Below are 25830 nucleotides of genomic sequence, written 5' to 3' on the forward strand. Positions count from 1 at the left end.
AATGGGAATTTAACTTTGAATGAACAACCTTTCAAATGATCAATAAAACATCCTCATCAGGATCCTCATATTCCGTCCGACTGCTTAAACATTTAATCCAAAACGTTTAGTTTCTACGCTGTTACTTTTCCACCACATGTCTGGTTGGCTAGCTCTGGCTAATAGCTGTAGCCATAGCGCCACTGAACAGAGTTGCTCTGTTGGCCTGTCGTGTGTGTGAGATGAATTCCATGTTCTTTGGGGGAGTCTTGTGACAAGAGGCTGGTAGTGGAGGCAGTGTGTGGGTCAGGGCCAATTTATTCCTCATGCTTCAGATCACCATTACAGTAGATTAGTATATTACTCCTAGTTGCTATGCCCACGTGGGCCTACAGACTATTAGGTCTACAACCGCAGACTACTACAGCTTGTAATGCTAATGAAGCTATAATCGCTCAGTATGTTAGCTTAAGGAGACGTGATGAAGAATCTCCTGTATGATTAATGGTCAGGTCTATAGGTCATAATAAGGTCAAATGTTCTCTTCTTGCAGACCAGTTTAAGAAATCTGGACCTGAGGAACGTTGCAGACAGAAATGTGTGCTTCTGCGTGCTTTCAATAGAGCATTGTGTTTCTTGCCTCTCCAACAACAACAGGAAATTACATTAATCATGTTTTGCACACATTGAACTCATTTCCCAATCAAGGCCAAACACGTTTATTTTCTTTTGTGTTGCATTTCCGATCATGATAATCAGCGCTGAGGCAATTATTTCTCACATCATGAATTAATTTAAACTTTCGCGTCCATCGACGGCCTTACAATGAAGAAGTACACAAATGACGAGGACTATCATTCATCCCACTTTATTAGCCTGTGTTTTGAGATTTGTTCCATCGTATATGTTACACTACACTTACAGATCACACGCCTACAGATGCCATTGAAGCAGGATTTCCTCTTCCTTGATCTCCCACACACACCTACACACATGCACAGAAGAATCGATCCACGCACCCGCACACCTACACTCCCACACACACACACACACCAGCCTGTCGGTGTGTGGTGCCAGCCTCCATAGTTGTGTGTGTATGTGTGTATGTGTGGGAGGTGGGGGGGGGGGGGGGCAGCTCTGCAGCTCTATTCTCAGGAGTGGGCGGCGGCGTCACATGACCTACCGCCTGGTTCTCTGGAGACTGGGAGGAGATGAGAAGAGAGAAAGAGGGCAGGTAATAGTAGAGGGGGGCTTCTGTGTGGAGAGGGGGCACCCCTTGAGATGAGCCTGATACTACTGTGAGTCAGTCTCAACAGCCTCCCCCCCCCACACACACACACATACACACACACGCTCACACGTAGAGTGAAAGTTTTCCTGAAACACCTACTACTCACAGCGTCTCTCGCTCACCCACCTACACCTCCGTCTCCCTTCTTATTTAGCTCGCGAGCTGATAAACGTGTGAATCTCTCCCTCACTTATGTAACTCTAGCGGGATACCACCGTGCACGGAGGCGAATGAGCAAAAGGAAACAGTGACTTATCCTTCTCCTGCTCGGTCTCCCCCCCGCGCGTGCCCACATCCTCCTCTGGACCACAGCTCCAGTGTTGCCCCCCCCCTCATGTCCTTAACGTCCAGCGTCCTCAGCATGTACGCAGCTCAACCACGGGGGAGGGGCAGACCAGGAAGGAGGTTCACAGCCTGAGCACAAGGGATTGCAATGTCCTCACCCACAAGTTCAGTATAAACACAGCGGGGTAATGATGCGGCACATGCATCAGCGTATGCTAAACCGTTGGCCGGCCACAGCGCACGATTGTTGAATCATTTATATGAGCCGTCATTGTTCACGTGTGGAGGAAGACAGGAACGATGGTAAACGATGGTTTAGTTTGGAAACATGGAAAGCTGAGGATATAAGAAAGCGTGACTTTGATATTGAACATCCTGCCCACAGTTGCCCGAGCGTACGAGACATGCTGTTTCCTTTCATGGGTCCGGGCTTAGAGGCTGTGTCGCACTGACAGCACACCAAGTTCTGTGGCGGTGCCAGGGACAGCAGCTTGTTCGTAGCCATGTGGCTCCAAATTGCCTAGAGACAGGAGGTGTAATGATTGAGGAGGGGTGCACACACACCTTCTAGTAGAGCGTTTTCATGTCACTCCGTTCACTCTCTCTAGCTCCCATTCTCATTCACAGAAAGGGTTTTCACTGCGAGTGAGGTTTGTTGTTAAGTCCGTACTCTTGTTTATCCATTAAAAGCACTGCTTTGAAAAGGTGACTGTCAGTCAAGAGAGAGACAATAGATGGGGGTCAAACAAAGGTCACACAGAAAACTGCCCGGGTCAGGGTTCGACCTCCTGAAATAGACAGATGGACAAAAAGTGCATGTGTGTTCATTGTCAACGACCTTGGCATTACGGTTGGAACACAGTGTTCTTTCCTTGTTGATAGCATGTTCCAGACCATAGAGGCTTTAAAAAAGTGCCTGGTATGGAGGCACGGCAGTTTGCTATCACCGCTCTTATCTGTTCCCTCTCGTTCTGCACTGCAGCTCCCAAAAGTCCTGTTTGTTTAACGTACTGATAAAGGCTTCCCGTCTGGCGGCTGAATGCATTATTCTATATTATTCAGACTGGGAAATTACGCAAATCTCTAATGAAAAAAAAGGCACAATATAGTAACTGGCTTATTTTATGAATTTATTTCCAAATGTAAACTTCACTATTTCATGCATACAAGTTATGACAACATACATAATTCAACATCTCTTTTTGTTTTTTTTTTATTTGCATAGGACATGGTCACAATATATCATCTAACATGTAAAAAATAATGCCATACAAAAGTGTACAGCGAAAAGCAACTATGGACCAGCATGTTGAATATGTGTGGAATAATCCGTGGAGCTGTACAACTGTTAACACTTGAGTGTAGTGATTTTGGTTGATTGAGAGAAGACAAAATAAAACAACTGAAAACGTACGAGATCCGGACACCTGAAGGTTAGGTTGAGGTCGTAGTAGTAGGAGGATGCACTGGCCATAGTTCAATCAGAAGTTATTTACACAGTAGATAGAGTATGATGGTGCTGGGGGCAGTGGGGCAGCACCACAGAGTCACTACAACAGGCAACTGATGGTGATGGAGGAGAGGGGGGAAACACACACTCACACCCACGCACGCGCACACGCACACACACACACACACACACACACACACACACACACACACACACACACACACGAGGAGACAGCGTGTTAGCATTGCACTGAGGACTAAGATGTACTGGGTATACCGAGGCTGAAGGCCATCGACACACTCTCTCCCTCTCTTTGTCTCAGTCTCTGAGTCCTACATTTTAAACACATTAGAATCAACAGGGAGCAATGGTGGCACAATGTGCTGGACAACCTGAAACAGACATATGCAATACGGGAAGGGTCAGGCGGGGGGGCAGGATGAGGATCCTGCCCTGCGTTGAGAAAATAGGAAGAGGAATATATTTCCAGTAAGGAGCCCATGTTGCACAGGGCCATTTAAAAAGGACTTTGAACCACAACAGGACTTCTGCTGACGGTCAAAGGGGTTGGAAAAGACCGGCTTGGAATAGGTTCAGAAAAAGGTCCATGTGAAGCACGTCCGTAGTAGCAGTGGGCAAACACCCAACAGCAGGGTTTTATAGGGTTAAAGTCTAATCCTGTGACGGGCACCGAATGACTTCCATATTAATCTTGTTTTTTTTACCCATTCTCAAGCCTTTGGTTAGGAAGTGAAAACGGTTCCAATATGATACGAGTACCGCAGGCTGATTTCATCGTCCTTTGAGAAGGTCATCTTTGAAAAAGCCTTTACAACAAGGGAAGACTGACATCATCAATATTTTGTCTTTAGAACTCGAATGGGTGTTGTTCTTTCAATTTGGATTCCTCTGCACAAGCAGACGCCGATTGCAAAGACAGAAGTAGGGATTTGTTTGAATTTGTCAATGACAAACAAACTGTGCACATATCTTGCGATCCAAGACATAACAGTGTACAAAAAGGAGCACATTCAAAACCTAAAGAGTCCTTTGGAATGGTTGGGTTTTGTTGTAATTCCAATTTTTGTTAATGCCAAAAATATTCACAAGCAATCATACATTGTGGGCCTTTCAGACAGCTAAAGAGGAGTAATAATTAAATGAAGAAAAAACCAGAGCAAAACAATACGATAAAGCTGAATCATCATCAACTTAAACTGATTACATACAAGGTTGCTTACTTTAATTCTGCACAGGACACCAGGTGGAAATACAAGTTGATAAATGGTAGTAGCATAAATGTCTTTAAACTTCAGATGGTTTCAGGTAACATGCCACAATTTGGCATTTAGCACATCACTGCCATTTGATTTGTACCTTTGAAAGGTTCAGAAATATACCAATGTTTTAAGAGTGATTATTTGAAATCATAATATGAACTGCAATTTTATCAGTGATTTCATGAATACATTACTTTAAGCATACACATGTTGACTCTAGCTGATTTGATTTAGAAAAGCAAGTTCCTATTATTAAGGAATAATACGGACGTAAAGGAAATCAGTTGATTAGGATATATAATGAGCATTAAGAATTCAACCTCCGTTTAAAAAGCCCTTTCTGTCCAACCTCGTATCGCTCGGATTCTTTGCATATCTTTTCGTTATTGGGATAGTCTGTATCCTGACATCAATAAACTATTCATTCATATTCATCGTTTCTTATCAGACTTTGTGATTTCTGGCTTGACATGACACACAGAGGATATCGTTGTTAACACCAAACAACAACATATGTAAAAGAAAAAACAAACACGAATAATATACAAAACAAGGGCTGTTGCACCGTGCTCCTCAGTACAGATGAACGAAATACACAAAACAGAAACCATAATGTATAAAACAAAATAACATTTGAATATGGACCTGTGTGGGCATTGTGTTCAATGCCCATTTTATTTCATTTGATTCAAGTAGATTAACCACATACAAAAATAAATGTTCAGAAGAGTAGTATGAAGTGAGCTGCAGTATTTCATTGAGAAAACAAAAGAAGGATGCCTGGACTGAGGTCTTCCTGAGTTTCCAGGGCAGAATCTCACTGGCCAGCGGTGAAGACTGTGCTCATAGAAACCTGGGAAGGCTGGCTGGATCTGTGCACTACGAAATAACGTCAACACAAAATAATCAAATAAAAAGCCTACAAATAAAATCCTGCCTAACATTTTCTTTGCTGATGTTGACCCTGAGGTAAATGTGCAGATTATGGATTCTGGTCGGATGAATGTTTGAAATTATTCTTGTAATAAACATACAAAAGTCACAGAAAAAAAGGTAAGGGGATATAAGCATTTAGTAACATTTGGGGGAGGAAATTTTTCAGTTTGCAGAAATATATTTTACAGAGGGTCCATTTGATCCATAAAAAACAAGCATACACTTTAACCGATAAAGCTGTGTTTCGGACGACTGTGTGTGGCTTTCCTCACAGGACCCTTCTAGAAGAGATGGGAATATGTGGTTGGTCTACGCTCGTCTGACTAGGGAGGAGGGTAGGAGGGTAGGAGGGAGGATGGGTAGGAGGGAGGAGGGTAGGAGGGTAGGAGGGTAGGAGGGTAGGAGGATGGATGGGTAGGAGGGAGGAGGGTAGGAGGGTAGGAGGATGGATGGGTAGGAGGGAGGATGGGAGGAGGGTAGGAGGGAGGATGTGTAGCAAGGAGGAGGGTAGGAGGGAGGAGGGGGGACGGGAGGAGGGAGGATGGGTAGGAGGGAGGAGGGTAGGAGGGAGGATGGGTAGGAGGGAGGAGGGTAGGAGGGAGGATGGGTAGGAGGGAGGAGGGTAGGAGGGAGGATGTGTAGGAGGGAGGATGGGTAGGAGGGAGGATGGGTAGGAGGGAGGAGGGTAGGAGGGAGGAGGGTAGGATGGGAGGAGGGTAGGAGGGAGGATGGTGGGGAGGGTGGGTGTGAAGTTAGGTGGTTCTGTGGGCTCCCTCCCACGTTGCACGGCTATCATTCTATGCTCACCAAGAGTACCACAGAAACAGGACATGGTCAGCTAGTCCTGGGGATAGCGAGCGGGGGGACTGCGATGACATCAGACTTTGGCAACAGTCAAGAGTCGAGCTGATATAGGATCAAAGCACGAAAATGTATTTCCTTTACGTTTTGAAAAAAGATGGATGCCTAAAGCCGACCGGTGGTGGCTGCAGTGGTTTCTACAGCGCAGCCCATTTCCTGCAAAGGGCTGACTGGGCCTTTGCGCCTGACTGATCCGAGGCATGTCCGCCTAGAATCACAAGCCGGGGTGTTCTCACGGGGACATGGGGGGAGTGTCACAGGCGGCTGGACCATGCATGGAGCCTACATACATGTTCATTTTGGTTCAAAAGTTTTCACAAACGTTTAAAAAGCCCCCCACCCCCTGACCCTCGACCCTATGAGTGTGATGAAGTTTAAAAGCAGCTGTTGATGAGTGGGGCTGATTTGGGTCAAATTCGAGGCAGTAAAGGGGGTTGTGGACCATTTGTTTTACTTGTGCTTAGGATAACATAAGGAAAGGTATAATGCCCCACGTATAATGCTAACATTTAGGTAGTGCTGTTGTCTTTTCTCCGTCGTCTGCCCACAAACAGGGAGGGGATAACCTTAGTGGAATCAACTCTGCATTTATTATCTCAAACCCACTCCCGAGCATGTCTCTTTTCGTTAGGCTAACATGTGCTGAGCCGCCTATCTGCTATTAGCCCCGCTGAACCTAAGCCGTCTCCCCTGTCCCTCGCGGTTTGCCTCTCTATTCACCGTGTCTATTCCTACAGCACAAGAGTCCTCCACCTCTAGCGCTCAGTCTCAGAGCACCGGAGGCGCCTCCGACACTCGGGCCCCCTCCTTTGAACTGCCTGCTAGTCCGCCCTTTGGGACCCAGACGTTTCCCTACCAAGGGGCCACTAGTAGCAGGATCTGGGGGTGGGGTGGGGTTGGGGGCTACCTGTGATAAATTCGGGCTCCCAGACGCAGGGCTAAATGAATGCCTTCTACAGGTCTGAATAGAGCCTTTCATTCGTCTTCGGTTCTTCCCATGTGCTTGTGAGGAGGGTAATTATAGGTCTATAGATTGTGTGGGCATTAGCCTCAGTAGGTATAGGCAAAGTGGAAAGTACTGTAGATGGTGGCGGGAAGGGAGGGAAAAGCTGCTTTTAAACTTATAACATCTCATTTGTAAGATCTGCATGGTCTGATCTGAACATCCCTGTGAAACTGAATGTAGGGTGAACCTCCTTTTTGCTCGGTGCAAACCACTGTTGTAGCTTACATGAGTACCTGGTCATTGACAATTAGTGGTGTTGGATTATTATCGACTGCTTTGTATTAAATGGGAAATATTTAATTACAACCCTCAGGAGACAGTACACAAGTAACGGGGGTGTGGGTATGAGTGGCTGTAAGGCCAGGGCTAGTTGACTTGAAAAACTAAATTAAGAAACAGACAAAGGAAAGAGTGCAACACCTGTAGCGCGTAAGGCTGCTGTTATGTATTATGTTTCTCATCAATGTCTTCTTTCATTCGTTCAAGCTAACAAGGCCGTCCCTGAGCAGGGCATGAGAACTCAAGCCCCGTTGAATTTAAGAGTAAAGTGATGTGTATATTGTGCAGTCAAAACAGGGTTGAGTACGCAGAGTAATGTGGTACTCTGAATGAGAAGCAATGTCTTTAATCCTGAGCTGGATCATCTATCCCTTCTCCTTGACCTCTTGCCATTAGTCAACCCCAACAAAAGAAAAAAAAACAAAATGCTTTGATAAGACTCAAAAGTGTCTGCGACTTTTTCCTGCTTTTGTCTAAACCCTTGTTTAGTTAACCGAATACACACACGCACACACACACATAACACAACCAACCATGGTCAGAAGCTTCAAAGTAAAAGTCCCCCCACAAACGTATGGTAGAGAATGTACATATTGCCATCTGGGAAAAAAGCGTAACTTTTAAGAAACACACGCACACACAGGCAACTGCACTACAATAAGCAGTTATGTACAGTATGGTACACCACAGCAAGCACAGGGTTAGCAGAGAGGAGGGGTGCTGGATCGGGGGTGGGGGGCGGGGGGGTTGCTGACGAATGTGCAACACAATTGTTAAGAAGATAAGAAGAGGCCTCGTAAGTTTGAAGGGGGCCCCAAAAAAAGTGCGACAGAGGTGGCGTTTCTGTTTTTTCGTCGTTTTCTTTTTAAGGCGAGTTGGCGGGGCTAAGGGCGGGGCTGGAGGCGTCGGAGCGGCTGTAGTCGCTGAGGGAGCCGGGGCGCGCCACGCTGCCGCCGCCGCCGCCGCCGCCGCCGCCTCCACCGTGGGGCTTCTTCAGCATGCCTGGCTGGAACTCGGAGTGGCGGCGCGCGTGCTTCATCAGGTGGTCGCTGCGCATGAAGCGCTTGTCGCACAGCGGGCAGCCAAACTTCTTCTCCCCGGTGTGGGTGCGGTAGTGGCGGGCCAGCTCATCGGAGCGGGCGAACTTCTTGCTGCAGTTGGGCCAGGTGCAGGGGAACGGCCGCTCACCTGTAGCGACAGACAGGGCTGCGGTCAGTACGGGCTCACACAGACAGGATGTTGACACAGACTGTGATGTGCGAAAAACAACAACAACACCAACTGTGAAAGAACAAATCCATTAAAGACAGCCAAGTACAAAACGCAATTCCTCTTTAAATGTGTTTGCTAAATGCAGTAAGCGAGTCATGGCGCTTGGAAGTAAATCGCCTCCGATTTGGCTCTACACAGTTGGAAACAGGCATGCTGTTTAATTAGCGGAGCTCCAGATGCTAATGGTCTCCACAATAGTTATCCTGCCTATTTTCCACCATCCACCTAGCCTATCTTATGTGACTATGTGCATGTGAACACCCTCCCCCTTAACCAGTGATACAAATATGGCTTCGGCACAAAACCACCAGAGCCAGATGGTGCAGTATATCTCACTGTGATTTTCTTCCATTTTGACACAAAGTGTCAAAATGCTGTGCTTCTCCGCAGTAGCCAACACGGCTAATCCTGCACTGCTTTAGTCCCGTCTCGATGGTTTTCTGCCTGACAATAGCGAGATCCAGCGTTCTATATTTGCCTCCGTGACCTAGTACGACTACACCGAAGGGGCAGGCTGTCCTTTTTTTCATGATGATGCAGTTCTTTACAAAAGAGGAGGAGAGGATCAGTCATATTGTTCAACCCTAAGCCTTCTGAGACGTGCAAAGGAAGAGACTCCACTGTGCTCTCCTAGCTCGAATGACAAATGAGCACATAACAACCACTCTGTGGTTTCCCTCAGGGCAGCCATGGAAACTGCACTTTTTAAAGATCAGACTGACTGCTACCTGGTGCCAATGAGCCTGGTAAATAGAACCCCCTCCCCCCCTGCGACTTCCACCACTTCCAACCCCCCAACCTTGTTTTGCATGGCTGCATAGCGTGCAGCAACCGAGAGACGGACTGACAGAGCAAGTCTAGACAGCCCGGGCCTGTGTTCTGTGTTCTAACTTCAGACGCCTCACCTCAGCTCCAGACAAACTCATTCTGCTCTGCCCACAAGGATTCTGTCTGGCTCCTGCTGTACACACTTTGCATGCGCGCTGGGAATGTGGATGTGCCCGGGCGCTGGGGAGCAACTCCCATAGAGTACTGGCGTTTCACAAAGAGAGCACCCAGACGGACTCTGCTATGTTGAAGAAGATTACGCATGTTGGAGAATAACGCCATTAATCCCCGGTCATTGTCCACACAGTGATCAGTCTGTTTCTGAGAAGGACAAGAGGCCAACATGCTGATGCCTAAGGAGTGTGAGATTAACGTTTGAGATTAACCTCCAGTTTTGAAATATAGCTTGTTATCACTAATGCCGATTACAACAGGGTGTACCGTTCTACTGAATCATCTCTGTTTCATCAGAAACAGCTCATGGTGCCACACATACTGCAGTCTGAACTAAAGGCCACAAAAAGCGCTATGCTACACGCTGGCTGAATCATCCAGCAGTGTAACAGATCTAACATCAATATTTAACCAGACACCAGAGAGCCGGGATATCCATCCTAACTGCCCTGATACAGTAATGCAGTCATAGTGGAGGCATCAGGTATCCAACGCAATGCTAAGATGCATGTTCCCATTTGGACAAGCTCCAGGTCTGTCTTAAGGAACACGCTAGACAAAAGATAGGCCGTCTATTTTCCCCTTCGACTAAGCGCTTTGTTGTTTAGTGTAGTACAACGGCATTGGTCTTTATGGACAGCGCTTAAACCCACAAAAAGAAAGAAGAAGAAAGCACACGCAAATGCCAGTCTTGAAATGTTGACTCCCAAAGACTCATTAGACCAATTAATTCAGACATCTCTGTCACAAGACTGCATCTTTTAAATTGTCTTTTAAGTCTTTTAAATTGTATTCTTGTGGAAGTATTGAGTAGGTGTTTGGAGGAATTCTACAAAAAAAAGAATTGGATAACAGCAAGTAGGTTTGGTGTAGTGGGGGGAATTAAATCCTTGTGTTTGCGTCACAGGGAACGCGACGAGCGCAGGGAACGCGATGAGCGCAGGGAACGTGACGAACGGTTACTCTGTGCGCTATGCACTCATCGCTGTACACTGTGGTATTTCTCAAAAGAAGAGGATCCCTTCAGCTGTTCCCCCCCAGGCTGACCGCCTCTGCTTCCTGCCCTCCGAGCGTACATCGGCACTCCTCACACAAGGAACGACTGTGACAGGCGGTCAGCCTATCTCCTGGCACAGCGCCAGGGGCGTTATGAGTTCACTGTCCGTGTGTGGTCCGTCTTTCTCAGAGTTTAGTAAGTTTGAGAAGGGGGGCCAGGGCGGGGGTGGGGTAATTAGAAAAGCCTTTGCACAGTGACCCAGTTACCCATAGCGTGGCATCACGTGCACTACAAACTATACGTCTACTAAGCAGCAGTGTCCCCCCATCTAGGGCAGTGCGATGACGTCACCGGTACGAGGGTTGTGTAACTGTTCCCAGTGGGGCCACTGGGACAGTAAATAAAGAGCTCATCTCCCATCCTCCTTATAGCTCCAGTTCACTCGCGTCGCCTGGGTTTGGACACCGACGGACTCAGCAGACGTCCCGGTCGTTGTTGTGATCTGGTTACATATTTACACTGGGACACTGGCTGCAGACTAACGCAGCAGACTGATGCATCGGACTGATGCACACGAGTCGCACGCTTTGGCACCAACAACACAGATCTTCACACTACGGCAGATTACATTCCTGCAAACGTGCAGCGGCGCAAAGTTAACACCATTGTGATTTGTATGTTAGTGGACTCTTGCATTACTGTCAGCAGAAGAGTCCTATTGTACTCAACACTGTTCATAATCATCTCAATTCAGCGCTGGCACAACATCAAGTGGGGAACCGAGTCAGCGGAGCAAAGCATGCTGGGCAACGTACACAAAATAGGAAAGGGGATGGGGTGGGGGAGGGGGATTGAAGGGCGGACACACCACCACTAAATGCTAAATGGCAGGACTTATCAGAAGCCTGTAATTTACTTGCATGTTTATGAGCAGTCATGGCTCGGAGCCAGACGGCGGCCACCGCCCCTACCGCTACCGCCAGACTGCCAGGCGTGAGGCTGCGCTCGGGGTAGTGCTCAAATGACTGGCCAGCCTCTGATCAGCGGTGGCCACTGCAGCAAGCTCTCGCCCATGACATCACTCCCGAGAGCCAGCCTCTAGCTCCGCATGAAGAGGACAGGGTAGGCGTGACGCTGGTGCTCCCAGGCGTCAGCCCGGCTGAAGCCACGCCCTCCTCCGTCACACGCCAGGAGGACATAAATGGGACCATCTGCATGGGCTGGCAGATGATAAATATACTTTATAACTGGCTGTCCCTCTTTTAATTATTGTTTGGGGAAGCACTTTACATATAAACGTATGATTGAGTGCGAGCATGCATTGCACCATGCCACTCTAAAAGCAGAAAGACAAGAAGAAAAAAGGTCTCCAAACGATGTGCACCCTTAGAGAGGAAGAAACCACAGACTTTGGCGTACATTGAAATGCAGAACCAAGAACAACCTTTTGCATGAGCATTCAAGCATGAAGAATGACCAAATGTAGAGAGGTGGCAAATTGCCAAGAGAAGCATATACAGATTGATCCATATGCTTGTTTTCAGAGAGCTCAGTCAGGCATGCAGTCAGAAGAAAATGCCTAGGACAGATGTTGATAAGGCCTGCCTAATGCTCACCACACCCACTCACCCAGCACTGCCGCGTTCTTCCCGTGTCTCGATACAGGAGGTCTCGCATCGCCCAATGAGTAGGCCGCTCCACCCCCTGTCATGGAGCTCCGGTCAGGTGGTGCACAATAGCTGCAGCCCTGCTCCCAGCGGGAGAGCCACTCCCATAATGCATTTCAATAAGACGCTCTAACCGTAAGTCATTCCCCCCGGTCCACCCCACACAAGGTTATTGACGTGCACCCAAAGGCGTAGAGACGGGTCGCGGGTGACTGTAGTCCGCACACAGTCATCCATACATTACCTTATCCTTTTAACTCTATGGGGGGGGGGGGGGGGGGGGGCCAGCTCATCACTATTGCCTCAATTAGTTTGAGTGGGCACTCCCTTCCAGCCTTGAGTGCTGAGCTAAAATTACCTGGATGCTGGAGCCCGGTTGTATTTGCAAGCAGGGGGCTAATCTTTTTAACCCTGGTTAACTAAGGACTTGGCAAGCAGCTGTGGCCATTAGAAAGTGTTTACGGTACATGTCCACACACAAGCAAGGGCTATATGCAGGTGGCTGCCTATACTTCCCTTCATTCTCATTCAACCAACGGAGGTCTTCAACCGTACCCCCTATGATGAGCCTGATATCCCCTTACCAGCCACGTTAACGGACAATGAGACAAGAGAAGAGCTGGCTCCTGTACGGTCTCATTACGGCGCGTGGAGATGAGAGGAGAATCGGGCTGACAACGAACTGACGGCATTCCGTCCAGCCCGGTACCCGATACTCCGAGGGAGGCATGGCGGGACAAGGGGCGGATTACAAACACACACACACACACACACACACACACACACACACACACACACACACACACACACACACACACACACACACACACACACACACACACACACACACACACACACACACACACACACATCCCCCTTCCCCAAGCTTTGCTCCATATGGTCAGACACACGCACCCCACCTCAACGTGCAAGCGTCTGATGGATCACCCTGGAAGAGGCTCCTCCAAACGCCACGGGCAAGGAGAACAGAGCGACCTCTAAATAAAACATATTATGAGCTTCTATTGGTTCTTTAAGAGTACAACACACAAGGCTAATAGATTATTGATAATACCCCCCTGGTTGAGGAGATATCTGTATTTCATTGTCAGGAGGGTTCTTCTACAGGAGGTTGTGGCCCTTCAAACACTAATCAGATTATCGTGGGATGAAGCTAAATAAATGACCTACATCAATGGCAGCCATTGATAGTGTAACTGGTGGACCAACCCCTCCCCCACGGTGCAGCACCGCACCACATACACGCCCCTTTCATCCAACTGCCATTGCATGGGAGGTGGTGTTCACCATGTTTTGTTATGGAAGGGCGAGGAGTTTCTTTTTCTGTCCAGTGGATGTTTAAAATAAATAAATACTGGGTTCCAAGGGTCTGCCTCCCGCTCTTCCTGTAAATCGACACTAAGGCGCAAGCCGGGCCGGGCCTCAGAGAACCAGGTGCCACGGCGTCCATTTAGCCCGGCTTTAGAGCCGTCTGGAGAAGACGGTTATAGGTGTAATCTAGAAGAAAAGGATGAATAAAGAATACCCCTCATGTGCCATTAAAAGGAACAACAATGCCAAGGGACCACAAGGGTGGTACAGCAATAATCCCCTCAGTACAAAGCAGCGCTGAGTCAAAGAAATGGAACAGATGATGGAGGCTGAACATTGTAAGGATCAAGAACATTCAACTAATGCCCTTTTTTTTTCTCTTTGGCAAGCTACTGTAAGGTTGCGTGCAACCTTCACCCAACCCAAGCAGGTGGAGCTCATAATCGCCTGCTTTTGGGCTAACAGACACGATGCCTTTTCTTTACAGAGAGGGTAGATTCTGAGTCAAATACAACAGTAATCCCAGGATAATGGTGGAGCAAAGAACTGGGTTAGGTCCAAGTACACACAATCTCTTTCGGGGCTGATGCTGTCTGTTTATTCTGGACTCTGATGGAATGGGGCCACTGTGCGTTTCCAGCCATGTGGCAGAGAGGAAAGCTTGACCTTTGGAGCCCTAATGGAGCTGTAGCCCATCAGTTAGTCAAGGTTAAATTGAAGAAAGTGAGAAAAACAGTTATCCACCCTTCTGCCTCATTACCGCTATGCACTATGGGAGGTCCATGGTTTTACCTTCTAGCTCACAGAACAAACTTTTTTTCCAAGAGGAATGTTGAATTCTCTTAGATATCAATGTACTCATCTTAAAGTTGACTTAAAGAAGGTAAATTGGGCCTGAGAGGTTCAAAGGATTAGAAGAATACCCCCATGGGTCTTGATATTGAAGAAAAAACTCAAACAGAGAGTTTAAAAAAGGATACTTTTAAGAGATATTTCACTTCCTGCTGGTGTTCTGGATACTGCCTTGCCCTGGCCTTGAACACTGACAAGATGGCCTTTGCTGAGTCCCAGCTGCGGGATCCACAGAGTGCTCAGACTGTTCTCCTCCCCAGGAGGACATGAATTCTAATGAGGTCTGGAGGGCCATCGTTCTGTTTGAGCCGGCGGCCTGACGTGACTTGAGTAACATAATGGGGTTTCACGCAGTACTTAGTCTATTCTGTGATCATCAGCATCAATGAGACGCACGAAAGGGGGCAAACATCACACACGACAGAAACTACTGATTTCACTGCTCTATCGAGTACAAATAGCACAACAAACTAGGGCGCTTTAAGGGAAATAACAACGTCATGTTATGGGTCTGGTGGCTAGAACGTGGCAGCATATTTTGTCCCTTAGCACCTCTTTTATTTCCCCCTCCATTGTCTACAGAGCCTCCTCCCAGTTCCTGGAATTCAGACAAAGCCGTCTGGTAACCTTAGACCCCTAAACCGCCATAGATTCCAGGCCATCAAACATAATGCAGGATAATGAGCCATTTCTATTCAGCATGTACCACCTCGTCTGTACATCCTAATGAAACCTCAACAGTGGGAAGAACATCTGCTTGGGTGAAGGACTGAACTGCTCTCTACTTCATCAGCATTAAGGAGTTGAGCTTTAACTAAATGTGTATGAAATGAGTGTATAGGCAAGTCCCTGATAACTCAACTTTAAGACCAAAAAGGGAGAATGTGACAGATCTGATAATCTAGCTATCAGTTCTTGTCCATCAGCACTGCCACGCCTTCTTGAGTTACGAGAGTGAATAAGCATTCTGACACATTATAATTGTGGAACTGGTTTTAAAAGGATTAGACATCAATTATAACCATGGTGTGGCATATAAAGTATATGTTTACTGTTCTCACATTCCACATGCATGAGCCTTACACTCTCAAACACGTTTTACATGCCATCATTGTTTGACTTTTTTTATAAAACGCATCTTATGAGCTTATTACTGGATAATGCGCAAAAAAAAAACACAATTCGCCCGACGTGGGCTGCTACAATACAGTTGGCTTGCACTCAGTACAGATCTATTCTCTCTTGACTCAGCTAGTATAGACTAGAAGGAAGCAATGCACTGCATGGTAGCTGTGACGTGACAACCGCATCTGAACTCAGATGACCCACATTTTAACTAACCAATCAAATGCGCTATCACAATATTGAACGAAATAAAACGGGGAAGAATAGATAGATATATTATAAAGACACGCTCAAAAAGTACATAGATAGATAGATAGATAGATAGATAGATAGATAGATAGATAGATAGATAGATAGATAAAAATAAATAAATAGATAGATATAGATAGAAAAATAGATTATACAGACAGGTAAGATTGTTCGATATGTAAATAGATAGATATGCTATACAGCCACCTTAAATTAATTATTAGCACAGAAAGGTATATGACATTAGATGGAAGCCGGTTTGCAAGCGTTTCATAAGGGTCTCTCGCTGGTTCACTACAGGCAGAACAGAGAGCAGCTCAGTCGGTGTGCGGGGGCATCTGCGCTCAACTAGCTTAGTCTGTTGCTGGCCAGATCAGCTGGCAGTCTGTCTAGCGGGGGTGTGGCACATCACAACAAAGGGCTCTGGGCAGACAGGCACAGACTGCACAACTATTATCAACCCCCAATTCTACTTGATCTACATCATTTTCACGTTGTTGTTGTTTCCCGTCTTGTGGAATGCAAAGGGCTTTAACGATAGCGGATGTATATTTTCTCTCAAGAAGAACACATGTAGCCCAGCTGCCTGGATTTCGCTTGTGTTATTTGATTGTCTTTCAATCTGCAGCAGGACGCTACTATAGCTTCATTGATTAAAGAAAGGGTTATTAAAACAAAACTTCCTGCATGTTATTTTGCCTACGCAATGTGGACATCGTGTTGGGCAATGCAACAGGTTCATTCCGTTGCCATGTGTGTGCAATGTAATTTAGAATGGTTAAAAAATAATCCAACATCTCCATCTGAAATGTTTGCAGTGCGTTGCCTACTTGAGCGAACGGGGTGTTCAGGAGCGCTACGGCCACTCTGGACATGGGGAGAAGGGTTGCATTTTCTGTCTCTACACCATCCAAATGTAAATAGGATTTATTTTTTGAGGTTGACAACTTATAACATTAAAGCATTTATACTATGCATTACTTGGGAGCAGGCGATATTTCGCCTTTTCTTTTGTTGATACACGCCCCCCTCCTCCCAGAGAAGGAAATGTAGCTTATATTGAGTGGATATAGCATTTTAATTTAATGCAAAGATACATAGTCTTATTGTCATCCCCACTGCACGAAAAGTAAAAAAAAAGTTGCATTTGTCCGATTTATCTAAAGCATATAAGGAACCAAGTCCACCATACAATACACCAAACATTTGCTTGCAAAAACACTGACCTGTGTGTGTCCTTAGATGGGCTTTGAGATGGGAAGATTTCCCGTAAAGTTTTTCACAACCTGAATAGTGGCATTTGTGCTTTTTCTGCGGAGACTCTTGTTCAATCCGACCTCTGAATTTTTTGCCTCTTTGTCTGAGCGAAGGATCGGAGAGGTTGGTAGGTGTGGCAGAGTTTCCATCTATCAGGCTCGGCATGCTCTCCTCTTTTATTTTTGCTTGATCTGCAACATTGTTGGGGGACTGTTGGTTAAAATCCGCCAGAATCCGCGCCACTACAAAAAGAGACGAGTTGTCTTTCACCAAAGGGTCTTTGATCTCCTCTCCGTTCTTCGAGGAGGATGGACTTTCTGGTTTAATCTCCTTATTCCCTTTTGGTGCGTGGACAATCGCACGGCTGGACATTGAAACAAGGCACTCTGCTGCAAAGTGATCCATCTTGTCTTTGAAACAACCCCTCAGGTCCTTTATGACATTCAAAAATTGGCAGCTTGTAAAAAGTACTTGTTCCGTGGTTCCCTTTGTGTGGTGTTACGGAGGTCGCTCTCATTTGAGAGGCGACTTTATGGTTCTATACCCGGCTTTGCAGTTTCACCAACATCCTGATGAATCAGCGTTTCAAATGTAAAAAAAAAAGAATGAAAGACAAACTAGTTTTGCTATTCACTGCAACGACTGTGACGAGGATGAGTCTAAAAACTTGAATGTCATGACTCCCATCGCGACATCAATACACTCCTCAGCATAGTGTCTGCCTCCGTGAGCGCCTGTTAATGCTGATTGTATCCACGCTGGGGGCGTGTCGACCGGTGGCACTTGGCGGTATCGTCAGCGGAGCCGACCGTTCATTGGATACCGGTTGTCCCTACATGCACCACCACAAAAAAACTTGAGTCCCTTGAAAGTTCCTCAACAGTTTGCCATGACGCATACGAATTGTATATTGTGGTCAATTGATGGAATATAATACGTCTATCTGGTTTCACACATTTTCTAAGAATGTGTCATAAATGTATCCAATAAATGGCTAGTAACTGTACACTGCTTACATGTCAACTTTGTTGTATTGTGACAATTAATTAATTGTTATTCTGAAATTTAAATAGGCTAAAATCTATAAAGACTGTAAAGATAATAGCCTTTATAGCTTATAGGCTGATGAACTATTGTTGCCAAATTGAATTTGAATCACAACTTGTATGTAACCCAGACCTGTTAAAGCTCATGAATAATCACCAGAGATAAAAGAGGACATATTATACCACCAGGTGTGAGTGTGATTAGCCTTACAAGTCGTTTCGAAAATCTGCCCCATATGACATCACTAGTGGGCGTGTCCACCTGGATCTGTGCTGGATAGATCAGTCTACCAGCCTACCCAGTGGACTGAAGTAAACGTTGCTCATCTATCCAGCACAGATCTAGGTGGACACGCCCACTAGTGATGTCATATGGGGCAGATTTTCGAAACGGCTTGAAAGGCTAATCACACTCACACCTGGTGGTATAATATGTCCCCTTTAAGAAAAATAATGAATATGATTATTTTCGTAACATATATAGACTAGTGTATATGAATAATATAGCACAGTGCTGCCGAAAACCTCAGTGTTGCACATTTCACAAGCATGGAGTATGTTTGGTGAAGAATGCCCTCCACACCTATAGGCCTACAGGACGTGCATGTCTAGCAGCTCCATGCTCTCCTGTGTAAATGAATGCACACTCTCAGCATTGTGAGCCCAAAGGGCCTCACTAGAACATTCCCAGTGTTCAGTGTGTGAGCATGGGCCTGGCATTCAGACGGCCATCTGGCTGCATTACTTTACATATTCTTTCATCACACAAACTCAGAGTTCTTGTGTTTCACACAGTGCCTCAGTGGCCTGTGCTATGTGACAGCTTGAGGGGCGCATAGTTTAGCTTTCATAAGCTAAACTATGAGCCATGTGTATTAATCAACATCCAAAACAATATGTATAAAATGTTAATGAGTGACACAGACAAAAGAGTGCTCCTGTTGTTTAATCTTTTGATTTTGTATTTGTTCTACATGTTATTTATAAGTACACTCAGTGCAATAGTATGAGCGAGCAGCCCTTAAACGCTTTCGTAGCATCCAGAGATGACTCAAGAGGAGAGGGTTTGTTGATTTCCCCATCATGGCGACCCGCCAGCAGAACACAGTTTCCAAACTCTGTCTGGGACAACAGTCCTCATGAACAGTAGTTTTGTTTGCAGTGCATGAGGTGCCCCCTCCCCGGCACAGGGCAACCTGACCAAAGTTTAGATTCAAAGCACCTGCTGGGTAGCTGGTGCTACCCAGCAGAGCCAGGGACAAAGTGTCACTAGCAGAACCGCCTCTTTACCGAGATCACAGAGATACGAGTGTTCAACTCTTGTAAAAACCACAAGGCTGGACTCCACAGCAATTCTTTTATCCCACGTAGAGCATGGAGGACTGGGTAATGAATGCAGTGCGTCTTGTAACCGGCCCAGATCAGAGGTCTCGTTGTTGACCTATCTGGTTGTTTTCGCTGAAGGCTGCAGGGGGATGGGTCCACGAGTCCCTTCAGCAAGGCGACGACTCACTAGGTCAAACCACATGTCACCATGGCATGTGTGATACATCATGTGTTGTATGTCCCAGTCAACACTGCTATTAGAGCAGAGAGGGTCCTAACCGCTTCAATCGTTGGTCACGTTGTTTGAAAACCAACTTCATGGTTTTACAAGTGTTTACCACAGCACTGGGACACTGCTAATCGTTTGAAGAGACCATATGTAGCCCGTTGTTGAAACTGTTTTGGATGTGTTGACCAATACTCTGTAGGCTTATTATTTATGTCAGCCTTATAAATATTGATTAACACCCAGATGGTTGTTGTTTTTCTTGACCTGCTGATAAGTAGCACTAGTTAACACACATGAATGGTGTCACTCCAATGCTAGCCTATGCTCACAGGGAAGGCCAGTAGAATTTTGAATCTTTGTGTGCTCATATTTTCAACCGCAAGCGACTCAACACTGAGTAATTATATATAAGTGCTGATATGAACTACAACTACTTATACATTCACGTGGAGGCGATGGGGGTCCCGTTTACGATGATGTCAGATTCTTCTCAGTTTCACTTGTAAGAGCACATCAACGCCCTCCGTGCAAATAACCTGGTGACACATGGTTGAGATTAATTGCTAGGTGGAACTCTACCTGGAAGACAATATTAGTCAGAGTAAAGAGCGTTGCTAGCGCCTCTGTCAATGTTGACTTGAACACCTTGTGGACGGGGAGTCCTGAATGTACTTTCAGGGAATGACTTGCCCATGTCGGCGTGACAAGAGAGAATAGGGAGCCAAACCCTCCTAAACTTGGTCCTGGAACTAATTTATCAACTACACCAGCACTGATAGCCCTCTGATGTCAGCACAGCACACAGCTGCAGGGTAACCTTCAACTACTGCTGTTCTATAAGCTGGATAAAAAGGTCCAACTAAATGATATGTTTTCATTGATGGCCCGGTACTTACACCAAACACAGTCCTTCCACAAATCAGAACTTGGATCTGCATTATGTGTATGATTTTCTAAAGAAATGCTTAACTATTATTATGTCTATGATTGTCTATTATTTGCTTCTTACTATCTCTGCGCCAAATTTCTTGAAAGCTCAAAATAGTTAGTATTATGTTTTTTTCTTGCCCTGCAAATGACTGACATCTGGAATGAATACAACAAACACGTTTAAGCTAAAGACCGGGTAGTGCTGAGCAACAAAGAGCTATGGGCTTACCCTGTGATCATCGCTCCCTAACAACACAGGGACTTTGTTTACTCTGCACAATGCAACTACCAGGGAAGCACATTTACACACACACAATCATACACACACAATCATACACACACACTCAAGCACACACAATCATACACACACACACACACGAATACAGAGGCACAGGCACGAACGCAAACCTTACACACACACACACACACACACACACACATACACACACACACACACACACACACACACACACACACACATGCATACAGTCGAAGCCGTTTGCGTGTCACTAGTACTGCTATTCCCGTAGCATTGATCAGCCTGGAGGCTTTGGTTCTGGTAGGGGGGGGGGGGGAACTCTGTAAACATCCCATTCAGCTGGACTGCGAGGGGGGGCAGGAACACCGACCGCCTGGGCTGCTGATTTCACAGAATGAGGGGTCTCCTCTCTCTAGCCTGTTGACATGTGACACTCTTACACCGCATGTGTCATCCCTGAGTACCACACACCTACACACACAGACCTACACAGTGCGTCACCATTCAGCGCCAGCTTTGGTGTGTGAGGTCCACGTATAATTGCATTTGTGACACTGAAATGATGAGCTCTTGACAGACACACCAACCGAGAGACAGATGCAGAAAGATGACATGATTGAGCCAGTGATCGATCATTGATTCACATGTTGCCTTTCAACCAGGTGACCACAACAGAATAGGTCATACATCAAAACAAAGGTTTTTTGAAGTAGGTCTACTGACACCACATGGTGGGACAGCTACACCAGAGGCACCGGGTTCACTGTGTGGGCGATGCCCGCAAACTGCTAGATCAGGTCTGGTTTTGTGTGCAGCAAATCCCCTACAATGGTAGCCTGGTGGGGAGTGCTAAAGAAAACAGATATAATTCTACAACTACTGGTATACGTAACTTATTTTTTTTCCCACCCGCTTGTCCAAAGGCGAGTGGAAATTGTTTATCCTCGAATGACCCTACTGCCGAAGCGAGAACATCCCGTTCCCGAGATATTAATAGCTCCCCCCCTTGCGTCACCAAACGGTGGTAGACCGGCTGACTAGACACGCGATGTTGCCACAAACGGTGCCAACACGTTATCTTCCCGAGCCAACATAGTTATGAACCGGGTATTTATCAATTATCAGCATGTTACTGATGCACTGCAACTGTTGTTTGAAACGATGACGCCCTCTTTTTTTTAAAGCGGGCAGCCTATTTGTTGCACGGTCAGATCAGTCTAATCCCAACGTAAAGACAACATTGTGAGTTACATTGAAATTCCCACATTATTCACTGAAACACATGCGACGTAGTGTAGGAAAGCTACTAAACGCACTATAAGCAATATATTAAACATGCGCCCTCCCCCAGCCCTGGCTTCAACTGTTAACCCAAACTGGAACTGCGGTGGGTTTTTTTAGTCCGTCTGCATAGTTCCAGAGAGAGAGAGGGGGGGGGGGGGGGGGGGGGGGGGTTGCTGTTGCTATGTGCTGCTGTGTACACCGGGAGATTCCTCTTTGGAACGGTCGGACGGGTTGAGCTCGAGGACACCGTGCCTGTGGAAGTATATAGGTCAGCAAAAGCTCGTCGACCAACGTCTTTGCGCCAAGTATACATAAGTAGTGCATATCTTTAACTAGTCTTTGCTTGGATAGGTCATTCTGCCCAACTAACATGTATATATATATATATATATATATATATATATATATATATATATATATATATATATATATATATATATATATATATATATATATATATATATATGTTAGTTGGCCAGAATGACGTATCCAAGCACATATATATAGATATATGTCCCGGATTTACTCATATAATAAAGAAATGCGAAATGCCAGATGCAACACGTGAAGTGCATTCTTGAAATTAAACTTCTGAGGGTATTTACTTTTGTCTGTTCGTGTTTGTGAGTGAGTGAGTGTGTGTTTGTGTGTGTGTGTGTGTGTGTGTGTGTGTGTGTGTGTGTGTGTGTGTGTGTGTGTGTGTGTGTGTGTGTGTGTGTGCGTGTGTGTGTGCGTGCGTGCGTGTGTGTGGAAGAATGTATGTGTGTGTGTGCGAGGGCGTTTATTTCCTGTCTTTTGATGCAACATTTCGTGTGGTAGGCCTATTGCAAAAAAGGGATTGCATGGAACATGTAAACGCCTACAGGAAATGGTTTATTATTGCTATCTAGTTAAAAGAGGCAACGCCCTTTTTAACTGTTTACTACTTAGTTACGCACTACGTTTCGCATCATTGTTCAACGTCACCCTTCTGCTCACGCACCACATCCTATAGAGTTACAGACGCTGATGGTGCTGAGGGTAGCGTGGTCAGAATCAACGATTCAGCAGGGCGGATATTATTTGACTGGTAGTAATAGATATGAACCAACTGATATAATATCCATGGATAGCTTAGCCTCCTTACCGCCTCATATTTCTATCTGCACGACATACTACTAGTGAATTAAAAGGTATAACCTTTACAGCAACAAAGTAAAATCTCCTTCGTCCATCCTGTCAGCCATATATCAAGTCATAGAAGTTAGCGTTTCCGTCGTGTCTGGACTAGATCAATACTCTGCGTCAAACTAGAAGCCGAGTGAATTTATAGCCTTCTTCCTCTATTTACACCAAACAACCTGTTCCTTCAGACGTAACAGTTTATTTAAATTATATACACAGACGTGAATGTCATTTAGAGCGAGATTTTGTTCATAATTTGGATTATTAACCACATGTTTATTACTAACCAATAAACATGAGCGCCAATGCTACCAAACATGTGTGTTGTAGTGGATAGTTTGCACCTCCTCTTGTAAATAAACAGTGTGTATTGACGTTATGAAGCAGTCATATATTTATAGTTCATTATACAATAAGCTTCGGACAGAAAACAGCTTGTGGAAAGTATGGACTTGTGTGTAGTACTCAATAATGTGTTAAGCAGCCACACTGCTGGGCTGGTCAACCCAATGTGAGTGTGGGCATGCCAGCTTGTGTGTTTGTGTGTGTGTGTGTGTGTGTGTGTGTGTGTGTGTGTGTGTGCGTGCGTGTGTGTGTGTGCGTTTGTGTGTGTGCGTTTATGAAACGGTAAATAAATACATTTATTAGCCGCAATCTGTATATCCCATTAGTTTTGATAAGAAAATAAATAGGCAAACAGGGCTCCTAAACCTACACCAAAGAGGACTTACACATCCTCTTTGGTTCATAATTTAGGATTTCACATCCCCTTTTTGTTCATAATTTAGATCATTAACCAACTAACTGTGTGTGCGTGTGTATGTGCGTTTTGTGTGTGTGTGTGCATTTATGAAATGACTAATAAATACATTTATAAATACATTTATTAACCGCTATCTGTATATCCCATTAGTTTGGCGAGGGAGGGTAAATTATTTCTCCCTTTGAAACACTCTCTTGCACTGTGATGAGAAAATAAATAGGAACAGGGAACCTAAACCTGGCTCACACATCCTCTTGGAACTGTGTGCTTAGCTGAGAGCGAGAGAGAGAGAGAGAGAGAGAGAGAACGAGAGAGAGAGAGAGAGAGAGAGACCGATAGACAGAGAGAGGTAGACAGAGAGAGATAGAAAGAGAGAGAGGGACTAGATAAATTGACTGACCCTGATCTGACACAGCAAATATTTTTTTCCTGATGACACTTTTTCTCACCAACAGGAGAAGTGCGAGAGAGTTGGGCAAAGCGCATTGTGAAATGTCTGTTCTGCTCAGGATGGGAGGCAAGTGTGACTTCCTGCAGGTTGTGAGGGCTGTTGTTTTACAGACGCACAAGGCAACATACGGATTCCCTCTTGACCTTCTGAACGGGCCCAGGTCATCGCAGCTGGTCTCTCTCCTTCTAGCAGTGGAGCGTAGGGCGAAACCCTGTACTGCAGACATGTAGGTTGCAGTCTCTCTTAGAAGTGGAGCGTAGGGTAAGGACCTGTATTGCAGACATGTAGCTGGCAGTCACTCTTTGCGCTGGAACGTAGGCTAAGGACCTGTACTGCTGCCCTCTGCAGACATGAAGCTGCGTGCCAAGAGACACATTCATCAAATGCCTCTCTCCCACGGGCAAGGTTTCCAGGAGCACTGCTTCCCTGATGTCCCGCCAGCCTAGCCTAGCGCAGAGAGCAACAGTGTTTGTGTTAGTGTGTGTTTCTGTGTGTGTGTGTGTGTGTGTGTGTGTGTGTGTGTGTGTGTGTGTGTGTGTGTGTGTATGCGTGTGCGTGGGTGTGTGTGGGTGTGCGCGCATGTGCAAGTGTGTGTGTGTGTGCATGTGTGTGCGTTTGTGTGTGTGTACGTGCATGTGTGTGCGGGTGTGCTCAGGGCATTCATGGCATTGTCTCTAAAGGGAACACCTATCCCTCTCCTCAAAGTCACTCTTGTAACGAGGGCTCTGGCCTCACGTCTGTCTGAATACGACACTTGTGACGCAGGAAAATTTGCAGAACAAATCCGAAAGTAAAGTGATATCTGATCTTATTGCATGTACTCAAGGTTCTCGTGTTGACTGTGCATGCGCCTCAGCGCTTGAGCTCCACCCGGGAGATGAGATCGGCCTCCCAGGAGCCTGCTGCGCCCTTATATCGGAGTAGACAAAAAGAAACAGCCCTTCTCCTCTCATGGCTTATTCTCAGAAACAGCCCTTCTACTCTCATGACTGATCCTCAGAAACAGCCCTTCTACTCTCATGACTGATCCCTAGAAACAGACCTTTTTCCTGGTACCCTCAGGAAAGTACCCTCGTTCAGCACAGTTGAAGGACGCTAACATTGTTTTGACAAGTTCCTCCGTGGTAAGAGAGGAGACATTACAGAGTTCACAGCTCTGACGAGAGGCCGTATTCAATCTAGTTTTTGAATAAGAATCTTTGCTCGGATTCGAGATTAGTTCAACTCTTTCAGGAACTGGATTAACTTGATGGAAACA

The 25830-nt window shown here is 45.9% G+C and overlaps 1 protein-coding gene across 1 annotated transcript; it reads right to left on the reverse strand.

The window, feature by feature from the left end:
- Positions 1-2711: 2711 nt before the first annotated feature.
- klf13 (Kruppel like factor 13) lies at positions 2712-17840 on the reverse strand. Its single transcript, XM_079743801.1, has 2 exons — positions 17090-17840; positions 2712-8555 (listed from the first exon to the last, which is right to left on the reverse strand). Exons 1-2 carry the CDS (start codon positions 17523-17525, stop codon positions 8233-8235), a joined length of 759 nt encoding a protein of 252 aa, XP_079599927.1. The 5' UTR covers positions 17526-17840; the 3' UTR covers positions 2712-8232.
- Positions 17841-25830: the final 7990 nt, after the last annotated feature.

The sequence above is a fragment of the Pollachius pollachius genome (genome assembly GCF_949987615.1).
Source record: "Pollachius pollachius genome assembly, chromosome: 9".
NCBI classification, from domain to species: Eukaryota; Metazoa; Chordata; class Actinopteri; order Gadiformes; family Gadidae; genus Pollachius; species Pollachius pollachius.

Coding starts and splice junctions, on each gene's coding strand:
- klf13 (XM_079743801.1), bottom strand. CDS start 17,525: ATGGATCACTTTGCAGCAGAGTGCCTTGTTTCAATGTCCAGCCGTGCG. Junction 8,556..17,089: donor CCATCTAAGGACACACACAG/GTCAGTGTTTTT, acceptor CTGTCGCTACAG/GTGAGCGGCCGTTCCCCTGC.